Raw genomic sequence first — 16,407 nt, 5'->3', positions numbered from 1 at the left:
TGTACTGATGGAAGCAAAATAAATATATAAAGTTGATACAACTAGAATATTCTGGACTAAATTAGTTACGAAATTTGCGTTTCGACTTCGTCTCATCAGAATCCGATGCTTACTTAGTGCCTGGACTAAGCTAGTAGACTAATTTTCGGCTGCCGGGGCAGTCGTTTTTTCTTTGAATAAAGAGTCAATTTGCAAGAGGTGCGTTGAATGACATATTTCTTTAGTAATCGCTTTGAGTTCCAGTCGATAGCGTTTCCGCTCCTGTCTGTTATGCAGCTGGTCCCCGTCGCTGTCACTAACAAAGTGTACCTTTTAAATATTATCCGATCCAAGCTCCGTCCGGCGTAGTCATTACCAAGGATGTTTCCCATGTTTTCTGTTCAAGCGAACTCATATCCGACGTGCATCACATACCAAACGATTTTATTTCAAAATGCAATACGTCTTCAACACCACGCGAACCGTAGCCGGTTATCCATGAACATCACGTCCGTTGAGCATGAGTGCAATAAACTGCTACATGATAGTCCATTTGAATATGTATATAAGATAAAGCCGGCTATCAAAGTCTACCCACACAAGATCAGTTCGGCGGCAGAGATGGTAGTCGCGAAGAAATGGATTTACGCCCGCGCCTTTACCGGTTTACCAACCAGGGAAAATTTTCGTTTAGAAGAGGAAACTCTCCCCGATATCAAAGATAATGGTAAGAAACTAGTAGGTCGTAGTGACTATAACCAATTTAATAGTTACCACCTTTTTCAGAATTCCTCGCCGAAGCCATCTTCGCCAGCGTCGACCCCTACATCCGTGTCTACATGGCACGGTACCCGATCGGTTCGGTAATGGTCGGCGGTCAGGTTGCCAAAGTGTTGCAAAGCCGACACCCAAGCTTCCCGGTGGGAAGTTACATCCACGGAAATTTTGGCTGGCGTACGCACACCGTATGCCAGCCGGACCACAGCGAACCGGACTGGGAACCGTACGTGTTGCCAGATTTTGGCAATGAACCACTTTCGCTTGGCCTCGGGGTGCTGGGAATGCCTGGAATTACGGCGTACTTTGGATTTCTGGAGATTTGTAAACCGGTGGCCGGAGAAACGGTGGTAGTTAGTGGAGCTGCTGGGGCTGTGGGAAGTCTTGTTGGTCAAATTGCTAAAATTAAGGGATGTGAAGTGGTGGGGATCGCCGGATCCGACGAAAAGTGCGAGTGGCTTAAGGGACTCGGGTGCGATCACGTGATCAACTACAAGACCAGCGATATTGAGGTCGAACTGAGGAAGGCTGCCCCGAGGGGAGTGGATTGCTATTTCGATAACGTGGGAGGACACATCACGGAGATCGTTCGCGAGCAGATGAATGTCTTTGGGAGGATTTCCGTCTGTGGTTCGATTTCTAGTTACAACGGGGAAAAGGCGAAGGTTGCCGACCCTCAGCCGGACTTCCTGTGGAAGCAGCTGAGCCAGGTAGGTTTCATAAATTGGCGCTGGAATAACCGTCGGCTGGAGGCGATTCAGCAGAATCTGAAGTGGATTCAGGAGGGACGGTTGATTTATAGGGAAACGGTTACCGAAGGGTTCGATAATTTGCCAGCAGCGTTCATTGGAATGTTGTCCGGGGCGAACACGGGTAAGGCCGTTGTAAAGATTTGACATATAAAAACAAATTCTAATGTTATGCTAACGAATAAAAGATGATTAAAAATCGAATAATCCACCTAACTGCATTTTTGAGTTTCGTTTTAATTCCTAACGCGAATACAAGACTTTCTCAGTTTTCATCCGAACAGTAACTAATCATTTTAGCACACAAACACTACGCAAAGAATATAGCATTCTCCAAAGAGAATAGGAAAAGAGACGAATAGTGTGAAGCCAAAAATACCTTATTGAGCAGACCAATTGTGCAATGTAAATAAACATTACTCATGCCTGAGTTAGAGGAGATAAGTATTGTAAATCTATCAAAAAAAAATTTAAATTTTCGTCAGAATTTAGTGCAATCGTGATTGTAAGATGCATTCTAGAGTCTATGTATGAGTAAAAACAAGTTTTAGAATTATTTCATCTCTTTGTTTCGAAATGCACATCGTTTGATATACAAATTCCAAAGAGAATAGTGAAAGAGACGCAGAGTGAAAATCAGTCAAAACGGCAACACTCCCTTTACGATGATTTCAACACTAGAATTTGGCAACCGTTTCCAAAGGCAGCACTTTAAATGACTCCTATTATATTTTGAAAACAAACCTTTTGTCGATCGTTGAATTTGTATATCAAACGATGTGCATTTCGAAACAAAGAGATGAAATAATTCTAAAACTTGTTTTTACTCATACATAGACTCTAGAATGCATCTTACAATCACGATTGCACTAAATTCTGACGAAAATTTAAATTTTTTTTTGATAGATTTACAATACTTATCTCCTCCAACTCAGACATGAGTAATGTTTATTTACATTGCACAATTGGTCTGCTCAATAAGGTATTTTTGGCTTCACACTATTCGTCTCTTTTCCTATTCTCTTTGACAAATTCAACGATCGACAAAAGGTTTGTTTTCAAAATATAATAGGAGTCATTTAAAGTGCTGCCTTTGGAAACGGTTGCCAAATTCTAGTGTTGAAATCATCGTAAAGGGAGTGTTGCCGTTTTGACTGATTTTCACTCTGCGTCTCTTTCACTATTCTCTTTGGCATTCTCGTTTGTTGTGTATTTGTCCGGTGAGTGTTTTCCGTGCACTGGCGAGATAAGTAATAGTGATTAATAATTTGATAAAAAGGGCGCATATTGTTGCACCTTCCATCATTGCATTCCTGGTAAGCACTCCGGCAAAATCGGCGTAGTTTCAGTGAGTAAAATTAACCAAAAGTTCAATTCCAGATTCTTCAACGACCGTTCAATTGTCAAACAGAGTAAAATGGTCCTTGCCAAAAAATGGATCTACGCCAAGGCTTTCTCCGGTTTGCCAACTGCCGAAAACTTCCGCCTGGAAGAAGAAACTGTTGCCGCTATCAAAGACAATGGTAACACAAGTGATAACACCTCCGGGGCAACATTGTTGTTTTTGATCGAATCAATTTTCATTTCAGAATTCCTCGCCGAAGCCGTCTTCCTGAGCGTGGACCCGTACATGCGTCCCTACATGCTGCAGTACCCCGTCGGCTCGGTCATGATTGGTGGTCAGATTGCAAAAGTGCTGGAAAGTAAGCACCCAAAGTACCCCGTGGGAAGCTTCGTTTGTGGCAATTTTGGTTGGCGTACGCACACCGTTTGCAATCCGGACGAGGGTGAGCTGAAACCGTACGTACTACCGGACTTCGGAAAGGAACCCCTGTCGCTTGGTCTTGGTGTACTGGGAATGCCCGGAAATACGGCATACTTTGGTTTTCTGGAGATATGTAAACCGGTTGTGGGGGAAACAGTGGTGGTTAGTGGAGCGGCTGGTGCGGTGGGAAGTCTCGTTGGTCAGATCGCTAAAATTAAGGGTTGTCAGGTGATTGGGATTGCCGGAACGGACGAAAAGTGCGAGTGGCTTAAAAGCATCGGATTTGATCACACAATCAACTATAAGACGGCCGATATTGGGGAGGAGCTGAAGAAGGCCGCCCCGAAGGGAGTCGATTGTTATTTCGATAATGTGGGAGGTAAGATTACGGAGATCGTTTGCGGACAGATGAATGTTTTCGGGAGAATATCCGTGTGTGGAACGATTTCCAACTATAACTCGGAGGCGGCGAAGGTAACGGATCCCCAGCGGGACTACGTATGGAAGCAGCTGAAACAGGAAGGGTTTTTGGTTTACCGCTGGAAGGCTCGTTACATGGAGGGCATCGAGCAGAATCTGAAGTGGATTCAGGAGGGGAAACTGAAGTATCATGAAACAGTCACGGAAGGATTCGAAAACATGCCTGACGGTTTTATTGGAATGTTGACGGGAGGGAATACCGGCAAAGCGGTTATCAAAGTTTAAAATTTATCATTGAATAAAATTTTATATGCACGATCACGATCCACGATAGGTAGAGTATCCGAACGGGTTCAGCAGCAGTGGAATGTGGTAATGCTGGCTAGCGTCCGAGATGTTGAACACAATCTGAAAAAGATTTAATTTAAAATCTCACTCAACGTTGCATAAACTTGATCCACCTACCTCAACATACGGATACAACGTATCGATCTTTAATTGCTCATAGTACTGCCCTACTTCGAATCGAATCTTATACGTTCCATTAGAAAACGCAGCTGGATCCTCCGTGAAAAAGCCTCTAAACCGTCCGTCGGAGTCGGTTGTTCCCTCACCTACCTTTTCCCAGCTGCAATTGACCTCCTCCCGGTGCAAGCTAATCGCAACATTCGGAGCCGGTTTGCCCCGGCTAGTGTCCAGGATGTGTGTCGAAAGGCCCATTCTTCTTCACGAGATGCTGCAAAATGAACTAACAAAGTAAGGAACCGAACCAGAAAAAAACGTTTAAAATACTCACAAAATTACCCTCTGTTGTAGATAACACACCGAGATGACTTGTAGTTTGGTAAACAAGTTTTATGATAAGACCTTGGATTAGTGGGGAAATGCGAAGCGACGAACACGATCGTTTGACAAACCACCAAACTGCCGACTTGAAGGGAGCATGGTTTAAAATGTGCACCGTTCAAGTAAATTAATAATTCTAAGAATTGGATCGGTTGGGGAAAAGGTACGGAGCTACCATTCATAGGCCGTTGGTTGAAAGTTTGAGTTCCGAACAGGAAGTGTTCCTAGTACCCGTAAGTTTCTGAGGCCTATCCAAGTAGAAAGTTCGTAACGGAAGGCTACTTATTTACGCGCCCAGCCGAAAGCTCTTAGAGCGCCAGCGCACCCCTGACAGCGTGAGTTGTACGAAACACAGTTCGTGTCATTTATACTGGTTCCATAACTTCCAGTCCATGTCGAATTGATGGTTCTAGCTACGGGTTCCTAGCAGCGATGCCAAACATTTTAACAATAAATCGTGCTTCTAAATTAGTTCTAAACGAAAAAGTGGGCGAGTAAGAATATTATAATAATAATTGTTGATTATGACAAGTAATATTGATTATAATTATTGCTTGGTCGGAATAAAAGACACTTTTGCTTTTGTAGAAGCATTTGACACTTCGTAAGCACTGTAAGTTTAGCTCCTAATAAAGAAACCAATTTTAAAAATAATAGTTTATTCCGGAAGAATTACTTACTCAACAACTGGTGGCGAGGATCTTAGATCTGGAAGCGAAGGAAGATATTCAGCAAGCCATTCTCCAGATGTCTGAGCTCTTCTAGAAGCAAACATAATGCAGCAATGCGGAAGAACCTGTTGAGGCCCAGGAAACGAATTTCTAATCGATTCGTAAAATAGAATCTTTTGAAGATTGGCCTTGGCAGTACCTTCTTAATTCCTCGCCCTTTGCTGGATTGGTTGTGGGTGTGTCAGATAAAAGATAGGCGAAAGAAAAAATTGAGAAACACGAGCGTATGTTTGTATCCTTAAAATGGTAATTTCAACGCGAAGAATCAGTGTAGCACGGTTGAATTGGAGAAGTGGGAAGAGTTTTAGAGACATCAGTAGGATATTGCAGAAATAAACAAGGACGACTGCAAAGTATATGGGTGTGTTGAAATTCAGCAGTTGAAGATTCGAACTGGCTAGCTCGTATGGTTTTCACACTGGCGTTCGTTGTCGTTTAAAGTATTATTCAAAATTAACTTTGAGCAGGATGACTCAAGAGCTTTTGGAACTGTTGACGGTTCACGAACGGGGAAATTATTCAACCACAATTCTCGGGTTGGAGGACGAGTTCAACAGTTTGACGAACAGCTAAGGTGCATTGATTATCGCCCGCATATTTTTTAAAGATCGTGGAGCTTCGGAAGCTGTGTTTGGCGATCTTTTTTGAGAAACGAACGCGAGTATTGGAGTGCTGTATCGTCAAAAGCGATAGAAGGCTCTGCGTAAATCCGAAGTCAACTACAGAACGTATTGAAAGACACATACTTCTCTCATTTACATTGAGCTTTCGCTCAACAGAAACGAAAGCAAAAAAACATTGGACGAGGGTGCAGATAGTAAGAATGTTCCGGGAAGTGAAACAGCAACGACGTCCTAAATACCTTGCCAGATCATCCGCAACAAGTACAAACTGGGCGAAGACTTCCTGGTGTGTAGTCTCATTTTCGTGTTTCGGGTTCTTCTCGTCAATAGCTTAAAGCTGAGTGGACACCTAATTGAACATTGAACCCAAAACTGACACAAAACGTATTTGTATGCTTGTAACGATTGATGGGGACTGGTAGAGGTCACCCCTTTTTCGTATCTTAGCTCAGCTACCTTCATCGACTAATCAAAAGATCGTTATCGGTATTTTGTTCCTCACGTGATGCAATTGGATAATGTAGAATTTTGTTAGCCTCAGCTCAATGTTTACCTTCAGTGATCGCAGACGGGCGAACACGTCAAGACTTTAAGTCAACTGCTACGGTATGCATTCGAAGTGAGGGCTTCTTAGTTTCATTTATTGCTAAGAAAATGGTCACAGTAACAGGAATGATTATAATAACGGTACGAGGATAAACGTATAGTCGACAATCACATCGAAACTTTGTTTTTTCTATCGAAAGCTGGTCAGAAGAATGCAGACAAAAGGAAGAGAATGGTAAGCACCTACATCAAAAACGTTAAAGTCTTAAAGCACCAAAACTTGCCGCTGGACGAGCTCGGACAACAGACATTGGTAAACTTCAACTGCTTGCCTCAACTGCCCATGCATGGAAAGAACATCGAACCAGTTTACATTCCTTGTCAGTTTCTTGTCAAGAAGCACGACAACACACTTCACGTAGAAGACAACCGACAAATTCTCGAACAGCGCCGCTGTTCCAAATTCAGCAGAATCTCCAGCGACGGCAGTCAACAACCAACAATGTCGACACCCTGTGCGTACGTTTTGGGGATTCCGATAAGCAAACTTTGCGTTTCATGTCCTTGGTTTTAACCCACGGTTTGGGTAGCACTTCACGTTCGTGCCGAATGCTCCTGTCATGCGTTCGGCAAGTTTTTAGACTAAATTTAAGTGTACGCTATTTGAAAAAACAAACATCGAATTGAAAATGATATTTCATTGCATTTATAAACTGTCGAAAAATACAAATAGCTTTGTATGGACGGGTTAGAGGTACTAAAAACCCTTCTCAGAAATTGCCGGCCACACCAACACCTGCGGCTCGAATTTCGATTTGCCGGGCTTTTTTACATCGTCTACTGTTGCTCCGATGTTGTCAGTATAATTAATAGCCATCGTTTCTACTTGATATGCTGTGCAAAATGTAAAGTATGATTCATCATCCAAAATGATGATTTTTCCATTCGCAAAGTGTTTACGGTGAAGTGTACTGCAGCAAATTGGTATTTTTTAGCGTTGTTTCGTGGTATATTTTGGTGCTTCCTAATATTTATGATAAATTGTCGGTTTTTCTTTAAGATACAGTGGACAGTTGAGCTTGATATACCAGTGTTCGGACCACTTTGCGTGTTAATTGCCCCCGCCCTTGTTTTTGACATTTGACAGTAAATTTTTCTTTATTCTGACACTTAGTTTAGGTGGGCGAAGCAGTTCTTTTTTCTTCAAGCTTTTTGCCTTCAAAACAATCCTTAAAAAATTCACACGAGAACGCTTGAAAAATTTCTTTTCTACTGTGTCGTCCAAACAGGTTGGCAACAGATTGTCGTAAATCCAATTTGCGCTACATTTTGTTTAAAAGTACCTGCTTAATTTAAGGTGAACAGTGTAGTAGGAGTACGATTAAGAGTTAGTGCAAAATGTATTGGTTGACATTTTTACCTTCCCTAGGTTGACGGTATTGCATCAAGCCTATTTCGTGCATCAGTTTTAGAAAACCTCTGACAGACAATTGCTGAATTGTGGTGCATCGAGGAGACCGAGAGGGCTTATGGGCCTTCTTTATGTTTTGTGTTTTTTCATACTCCACTTCTTTCCCGTGTGGAAAAAAAAACTAATTCCACATCAATTCTGTCAAGTCTGTCAATCCTCACACTCCACAAACTAAAGACCTATCCAATTGGCATTCTACCTATTACCTTTAAGATCCTGGAGCATACATTTGATGAACCGAATCAGTGAGTTCCTCAATAGTGCGAATTCGCCATTATTTGCACTCTGCCCATCCGAATACCTGAAGGGATACAGCATGTACTGTCCTTACGCCACTGCTCCTGCGAAGTAGTCCCAAACATATCATGTCTTCGTAGACACGGTATCAGGAATGTAGAATGGAGCTTGTAGGAGCTTCCATTACCCTGCCGAGTCTTGGCAACTTGCTGCCTTACTTCGGCTGGTTCCTCTTTCGACTTACGATCTTTCTTAATTTAATTTCTCTTGTACTCTCGATATTGGTCAGTTTGGTCCTTAAGCATCGTCTTTTCCTGGCCGGATTTGGTTTGTACTTCTTCAGTCATCACCGCTGTTGACTGATGGCGTGGAATATCCTTTTGTCTAACTGCGACGAGAGTCGTTGCCTTTTCACCATTTTAGAAGATCTTCTTAGCTTTCTTGACGGCTTCCGTACTACGGTGGCCAACACCCTGAAGAACCTTATCCCGTGGTTTCGTCAAAGTTGCCGTAGTAGACCGTTTCGTTTGTCTTCTGATCATTCGCTAAGCTAGCGACCTCGTCAATGTTTCTCTCCTGTCAAATTGTCTACATCATAACATTTTTCACCAATTCCGGCGACATTTGTGTAATATTCGTAACATCAAAATGAACTTCTCCTTTTTCTCCTAAGCATTCACCAGTTCATACTCGGAAATCAACGATTTAACCCTTGCATCGGTGGCCGTTGACGTTACGGATGTACTCAACAAATCCGACGCCAACTTGCTGTTGCTAAACTTGGAAACCTACTCGTTAAAACTCATCAAGCATTCATCCGATCCGGTCACGTCAACCGTCAGTTTACACTCCGGCACAAACGGCCCCGTAGTTCTGATTTTCTTCACATGCTCAGCCGTACAAAACAAACTTCGATACCTTATCCGAAACGCGCAGCCTCAACCGATCTGAGATGTTCGTCCAACTCGTCGTGCTCGCAGCGAACGAAGCAATTCGGCATCTACGTCGTAGGAACAACCTTCGGCTTATTCACCTCTCTTCTACAAATTGGTTATTCGGCAGGCTTCCTCGAAGATCGGAATGTTCCGTGGAAGCTTTTCCAAGCTTCCGTGGAAGCTTTTCCAAGCTTCCGTGGAAGCTTTTCCAAGCTTCCGTGAAAGCTTTCCCAAGCTCCCGTGGAAGCTTTTTCAAGCTTCCGTGGAAGATTTTTCAAGCTTCTGTGAAAGCTTTTCCAAGCTTTCGTGGAAGCTTTTCCAAGCTTCCATGCTTTTTCAAGCTTCCGTGGAAGCTTTTCCAGGCTTCCGTGGAAGCTTTTCTAAGCTTCCGTGGAAGCTTTTCCAAGCTTCCGTGGAAGCTTTTCCAAGATTCCGTGAAAGCTTTTCCAAGCTTCCATGGAAGCTTTTCCAAGCTTCTGTGGAAGCTTTTCCAAGTTTCCGTGGAAGCTTTTCCAAGTTTCCGTGGAAGCTTTTCCAAGTTTCCGTGGAAGCTTTTCCAAGTTTCCGTGGAAGCTTTTCCAAGCTTCCGTGTAAGCTTTTCCAAGCTTCCGTGTAAGCTTTTCCAAGCTTCCGTGTAAGCTTTTCCAAGCTTCTGTAAGAGCTTTTCCAAGCTTCCATGCTTTTTAAAGCTTCCGTGGAAGCTTTTCCAGGCTTCCGTGGAAGCTTTTCCAGGCTTCCGTGGAAACTTTTTCAGGCTTCCGTGGAAGCTTTTCCAGGATTCCGCGAAAGCTTTTCCAAGCTTCCGTGGAAGCTTTTCCCAGCTTCCATGCTTTTCCAAGCTTCCATGGAAGATTTTCCAAGCTTCCGTGGAAGCTTTTCCAGGTTTCGTGGAACCTTTCCCACGGAAGCTTTTCCAAGCTTCCGTGGAAGCTTTTCCACGTTTCCGTGGAAGCTTTTCCAAGATTCCGTGGAAGCTTTTCCAAGCTTCCGTGGAAGCTTTTCCAAGCTTCCGTGGAAGTTTTTCCAAGTTTACCTGTCTCGTCGTCCGGAAAAACTGGAATCGGGGTCAGTAGATTCACGGGAGGATATGGCCTGCTGGATATCGATGACTACGTTGTCCCGGTTATCCGAGGCAATGGTGGGCTTCGTGAAGAGTTTGATCGTTTTCGTGTTCACGCACTTAACGGCGGGGTTGACGAAACGATCGATATTGCTGCCATCTTTGTCGGTTGCAGCTTTTTTGTGGGGCTGCTAGAAATGGACGATTTGAAAGCGTTTGAAACGTGGATGATCGGGCCTAGCTCTGTTTCACCTTTTCAGTTTTTCGTTATACAGGAGATGAATCGTTCCGGTCGTTGGGTGGTTGTTTCCTAGTGGGCGCTACTGTAGTGGTCGTAGTCTCTACGGTGGTCGCTGTCGCGCCATCTCCTTCGTCATCCGTCTCCGATTCCATGTAGTTTTCGATCATTTTCTTCGCAGTTTTGGTTGTTTTTGTTGTCGCAATATCTGCTAGAACTATCGTCGGTTGTGACCCTGCTCTGAACCGGACAGTTTCCGAATTGTCGCTGGTAGTTCTAGGTTTGTTGATATCAAAGTCTGAAGTGTCCTTGTTAAACATAACGCGGCTATTCGCCATCTTGCGTTCAAATCGACTGTCGGAAGTCTACCCGGTAAGGACTTTTTGGGTTTTTTTTCGTTTCGATTATAGGTTGAATGGTTACCTCGATAACGGAGATGTTCTTTCCTTCCTTTTTCTAGTTGACAATGATATCTGCCATTGAAGAAGTTTTTTTTCCTTATGGTAGTTTCGGTGGGCTTGCACGTTGGCGATCCAGTTGATGGTTTGCAATCAGTAGATTTCGAGGGTACTTCAAGTGGGCGGGGTGGACGTTCTTGCGAACGATAACATCTTACTTCTCTTGGAGACTTGAGCACTTTCTGGTGGCGTTCAGTAGAAGGCTGTTTGCGAACTGTCGATTATGGCTTGCTTTCGAGAAGCTTTACTGCTGAAGCTTGATCCTTCGGACGACGATCTGGTGAGGATTGAGAGTTTTTACTTGGGTTGCGAGAATTTTTCAACTGAGGCGCCATCTTTGGGTCGTCGTTCCGAGTAGGGTTGAGAATACTTCCTAGTCTAGTCAAGTCTTCCCAGTAGATTTACAGCATGGTGCTTGTGGACTTTAACTGTGTTCAGCATCAGATATTCGCAAGCAAACTTAACGAGTTTCTATTTTCTCTGATTGCATGTAGATTGATCGACTTCGGTTGTGCAGATTCGTTATTCCGAACCAACCCGCAGGATGAAGAATATGTGAAGCAGAATTATCTAGTTTGTTCTCCGTTGCAGCAGCTTCGATTGCTTTAGCAGTTATGTAGATGTGTAGTTTTACTCGTGAATCGCAAAAATCCGAACTATTCCCACGCCAAGTTGGCGAAATTGTTGAAAGTGACCAAATCAACTATTACCAACGGAATAAAAGACTTAGGAAAATCGGCAGGAAATCGAAAGTAGGAGACCGCAAAAAAGACGAAAAGAGTGGCCAACTGTTTCAAGCGGAACCTGGAAACTGGTGGTTTCAAATTGTTACGATAAGTACAGCAAGTCGGCCAGAGAACAATCGAGCTATCTGTACACGCTAAACGAATTTGATTGCATCGTACAGGGTGACGAAACCTACGTCAATGCAGACTTTAAGCAGCTTACTAGGCAGAAATATTATAAGTCGGCTGGAAGAGAAAAGTGGCAAAGATTTTCTAACATATCAAACTGGACTTTGACAATAAATATCTCGTGTGGCAGGCCATCTGTTCCTGTGGCTTGAAGAACATTTAATTCGCAACCGGAACCAACCACCAAAAAAATTACGTGCAGGAGTTCCTGAAAAAAAACGTCTGCTTTCCATCAAGCAACCCAATTGTTCTGTTCGGTTATGGCCAGATTTGGCATCTTGCCATTACGGGAAAAAAGCCATGGAGTGGTATGCCGCCAACAAAGTACAGGTAGTGCCCAAGGACACGAACCCTCCCTACATGCCTGAGTTAAGCCCAATAGAAAAATATTGGGCAATCGTCAAGCGAAACCACAAAAAGACGCGAAAGACAGTTGTTAGCGGGATGCAGCTCAAGGAAAACTGGCGTTCTGCAGCGAAAAAAAAAATGATCAAGGAGGCTGTGCAAAACTTGATGGAATGAGTCAAATGAATGGTCCGGCTATTCGCATTTAGTAAATAGGAAGTTTGAGTGAATATACTATTTTTGACAAAAGTAAAACGATTCGTAGACACAGTGAAGCGAAACATCCGAAATGTTTGTACGGGAGCAAAATTGTACTTTACACGCTACTGCAAATATTTGTTGATCTGGATGGAAGTCCTCCAGCAGCGATAATATTTAGAAGACCGTTTTGGAGGATATTGCAGACCTCAACAAAAACGATGATTACAAGGAGGAATAAAACGGAGTATATTGGGGCTTAAAAATCAGTATTTTGTGGCAAGGATAGTTCCACCGGCGAAAATGGCCTCTTTTCTCGGGTAAAGGCCAAATCTAGATACTACAGTCGAACGATACGGTAGCTTATGTGGTTTTCACACTGGAGTCTGTTTATCGCAAAATTTGTTGCCTGATTTTGGTTGAGTTTATTTAAGATGTCTATATTCTGGCAGCACTGTGTCACTTGCCAAATTGACATTCGATCGCCAGGATCAACCCTGAACACCAATCGACGTGAAGTTTGCCGATGTGACAGATGTCAATGCAGCGGAAATCCTAGTCGTGAGGTGCTAAAACGTCAAAGTTACAGGAATCGTGGATTTGTTCGGATATGGAGAGGATTGTTCGCGCTGAAAGAAAACTAAATGTAAGATTGTTATGTAATTTGAATTCGGTGTATTTATATAATTACACACCATTTTTCAGGTTTGAGCTGTTGCTAAAATCGGCCCTGCTGCAAGAACCCTATTTTGTAGTCCGAACACCCGAACAGTCTATATCACAAATTCCTTGACGAATCGACCGAGTATAATGTCATTTTGAAGTTCGATTAATTAGCGATCCTCAATTTAAATCAGCTAGTCTCTTAGCTTGTCAGCATAACGTTCCCTACGTGGTGGAACTGCATAAAGTGGACTTCCGTAGCACAAAGATCCATTTTTACCTGCGAAAAATATTCTGCCTCTCATACAGATAGGCGACCGCGGGTAGACTTAAAGTCAACAGCTGCAGTGTATATTTTAACACGTGCAGACGGTTCTTGGCTTCTTCGTACGCGAATTCTTTGTATCGTCCGTTGTGCGTTTTTCGCTAAAAATTGTTCGTGCACTTATTGCATTCGCTTCGGTAGCATCTGTTGTTTATGGACGTTCAACTATCGACTTGAATTTAAAAAATCAAATAGCCGGTTACTTTCGGAATGCAATAGAAAAGCTACTCTTTAGACACTTTCAATTTATTTATTTAATTTTTATTAAATACGATTACTATTTACATTTTCATTGATAATCATCATCATGTTCCTCTCGATCGAAAGAACAAACTGCAACCTACCTACATTTCCTGTTGTTTGGATATCCAGAGTCTAAAACTCCAAAAAAAGGCAGTGCCAAAACATTGGTCCCACTGTCGATCGCAGTGTTCCCACTTTTATCTTTAGTAACTTTTAGTTGCTGCCGTACTATTTATAACGCTAAATTACCTACTAACAAAACCGTCACTATCATCATCCGTGTTGTTAGTGTTAGTTGCATTAACGATTAACATAATAGATTTGATTGTGTCCATTGGGTTCGTCTATATACTTTTAAGGTTATGTTCAAAAGTTAACAACGTACTTGAGCGCGCGCCTCTAGCAGCGTCCCTCTTCTTTCTCAAGTAAGGGGACGAAGCTTTTTCTTTCTTTCATTACAAATTCAATTACATGCTGCTTAACAAAACGTCGAAATGAAATGCAAAATTACCCTCACACTGTTCGATTTTCTACCGCTCCGTTGTCGTCAGTAGCAGTGCGGGTACGGAAACAAAACAATAGAAATCGAGCGAAATGGATGTTGCCTTTCGGATGGCACTTTTCCTATCCGTGCGTTTCTGTTTTTTTATCCGTTTCTAATTGTAACTAGCTTAAAAATTGATTCGTTTTATGTTTCCCTAATTGTTGTCCACTAGAACTGTATATTGCAACTACGATTTCGTTTATTTTGTTTTAGTTTCATTCCCTAATCTTTGTCTTTCTTAAGGCTAGTGTTTTATTTTTTTATTTTACCTCAACTTCGCCATATCTCGTAGAGTAAGATGTGGACGAGGATTGAGCAGGGAGAGGAATTCTTTTTTCTACACAACACTCTTTGAGAGAAGCGAAACCTTACGGTTAGTAACAACGAAACAAATAAAAATCAATAACAATAGCGTCGTATCTTTAATAAGGAAACCGAAAGAAAAAACGAACGATAATAAATTAACAACTTATGAACGAAGTGATTCTGATAGAGTAGGAGTAAAAGAGTTGATTAGAAAAGTAATAGATTTTGGTGAGGAACAATGTCGACCGTGTCTAAACACCATCTTGTTTATTTGTTATTTTAAGGGTTTCGACGCGGTCAAGATCGGTCCCGGAAAAAAAATGGACGATTCTGAAAGAAATTTTCCTACTTGCTGTCTCACGTGCGTTACTGCGTGGTAATTCACCATCAAAATAAGACGCAAATTTCGTTCAGTGTATTTCGTGAAGATGTGTTAAATACGTAGTAGAAGGTTGAGAAAAAGGATTCGCCTATTGACTATCAAATTTCTTATTCTATCGTGGTTGTTTTTTTTTAATGTCTTGGGTTAAATGAGCTTTTTTTTCAACAGGTATTACCATCTAGTGAAGTTTCAAATGATAAATAAATACATACAACAATGAGAGCGATAGGATTTGAAAAAGAAATAAAAGTTGATGCCAGAGAAAGAGATATCGAAAGGTCTGGAAAGTGTCACTCCCACGGCGGACTGAGCAGCAGCCGGTGGCACTTGCTCCGTCCCTCTATTCTGATAGTGATTACCATTCGACGGGGTCAATAGTGTCGGTGGTCACCGCCGCGTCGTCCATTTCCGTTTCCACTACCCATGATGTTAGGCTCCCGAAAGTCACTGCCACTGTCCCGGTGGCTGCTGCGGCTTCGATCTCCATCGACGATGCCGGCACCATTGCGGCCATCTCCTCGTCCTCCTCCACCGCCACCTTCCCCCCGGTGGCTGCTTTTGTGGTGATGGTGGTGGTGCCGTTTCTTCTCACCCTTGACGCACACATCCGATACGACCATCTCCGAACCGTCCCGGACGGCCATGCTGTCCCGGGGGTAGTCGCGGCTACGATTCGATGAGAGGTTCTCCCGGGATCTGTTGATAAAAAATCTACAGTAGGTGAAAACAGATCGGTTGAAGCGGTCGGCCGGTCCCGGTGGGTCTATTGGTCTGTGAGGGGGATGTATGGGTGTGGTGAAGTTTGTGTATTGTCGAAGATGAAGTGAGTTTGAGAGTTGATCTAACGATCTTAGATCCGATATTTTGAGAATGCAGACCTGAAAACTTTATTTTTAGTCAAAACTGTTACAAATTGGTGCGATTATGGGTTCGTCAGTTTGGAGCCAGGTATAATCTTCAGGATTTTAATGGATGATCTTTCTCAAAATTCCAATGCAAACTTTTTCAATATTTTGACGTTGATCAATCGATGATCGAGCAATCTCAGTGAAGATCGGATAATCAATCCCAAGGCTAGGTGTCGCAGCCCAAATAAGCAACCAAAAAAAAAAAACACGAAAATTGTTACAGGAATGTTTATTAACGGAATCTGATTGGAAACTCGGTACTTGGAACGTCAGAAGCATATTGAACCCTTGAATTGAATTGACATTGCAGCGCTTCACGAAGTTCGATGGCGTACCACAGGCAAACGAGAAATCTGCGTAATAAATCCAACTACGGATACCTCACTTAATCGCCACAACTACTAGAGTAGCGACCCCTAGTAACAATTAAGGTTTTTTGATAGTTTTATAGCCACTCATAAAACTTAGTACTATAAAACTTCGATTGATTGTTGAAATGGCTCTCAGTAATCCCTTTTTTGCACGAAACAATGTTCGAAAGTATAACTTGAGACAACCGGAATGGCGAACCGTGCCTCCAAATCGACCATCGCCTATCGAGAGGCGATCGATACATTATCCGCTGTTATTGACGCCAGGATTCTGAGCATTCTCTGATACTTTGTTTGATTCTTGTTAGACTGTCCAGTGTAACCGAAGAAAAACGTGCGGTGGAAGATACAGTGACTGCCGAGCGAGGATGTT

General features: G+C 42.7%; 4 protein-coding genes across 4 annotated transcripts in view; 2 read left to right on the top strand and 2 right to left on the bottom strand.

The window, feature by feature from the left end:
* The first annotated feature begins 459 nt into the window (after positions 1-459).
* LOC131676488 (prostaglandin reductase 1-like) lies at positions 460-1,734 on the top strand. Its single transcript, XM_058955551.1, has 2 exons — positions 460-706; positions 766-1,734. The coding sequence occupies exons 1-2, from the start codon at positions 478-480 to the stop codon at positions 1,650-1,652; spliced, it is 1,116 nt and encodes a 371-aa protein (XP_058811534.1). The 5' UTR covers positions 460-477; the 3' UTR covers positions 1,653-1,734.
* A 932-nt stretch (positions 1,735-2,666) lies between these two features.
* Positions 2,667-4,011, top strand: LOC131689847 (prostaglandin reductase 1-like). The gene is made up of 3 exons (XM_058975183.1): positions 2,667-2,821; positions 2,886-3,028; positions 3,095-4,011. The coding sequence occupies exons 2-3, from the start codon at positions 2,923-2,925 to the stop codon at positions 3,973-3,975; spliced, it is 987 nt and encodes a 328-aa protein (XP_058831166.1). The 5' UTR covers positions 2,667-2,821; positions 2,886-2,922; the 3' UTR covers positions 3,976-4,011.
* Positions 3,901-4,635, bottom strand: LOC131689852 (5-hydroxyisourate hydrolase). Its single transcript, XM_058975194.1, has 3 exons — positions 4,487-4,635; positions 4,156-4,426; positions 3,901-4,098 (listed from the first exon to the last, which is right to left on the bottom strand). The coding sequence occupies exons 2-3, from the start codon at positions 4,408-4,410 to the stop codon at positions 4,009-4,011; spliced, it is 345 nt and encodes a 114-aa protein (XP_058831177.1). The 5' UTR covers positions 4,411-4,426; positions 4,487-4,635; the 3' UTR covers positions 3,901-4,008.
* An 8,930-nt stretch (positions 4,636-13,565) lies between these two features.
* Positions 13,566-16,407, bottom strand: part of LOC131676195 (uncharacterized) — a 59,030-nt gene continuing 56,188 nt past the window's right edge. The window contains 1 exon segment of the mRNA XM_058955317.1: positions 13,566-15,451. Within this exon segment, the coding sequence (XP_058811300.1) occupies positions 15,127-15,451 (325 nt within the window). The 3' untranslated portion in view covers positions 13,566-15,126.

The sequence above is a fragment of the Topomyia yanbarensis genome, chromosome 1 (assembly GCF_030247195.1).
Source record: "Topomyia yanbarensis strain Yona2022 chromosome 1, ASM3024719v1, whole genome shotgun sequence".
NCBI classification, from domain to species: Eukaryota; Metazoa; Arthropoda; class Insecta; order Diptera; family Culicidae; genus Topomyia; species Topomyia yanbarensis.
Note: the sequence above shows the minus strand (reverse complement) of the source record. Positions and strands in the feature narration are given on the sequence as shown.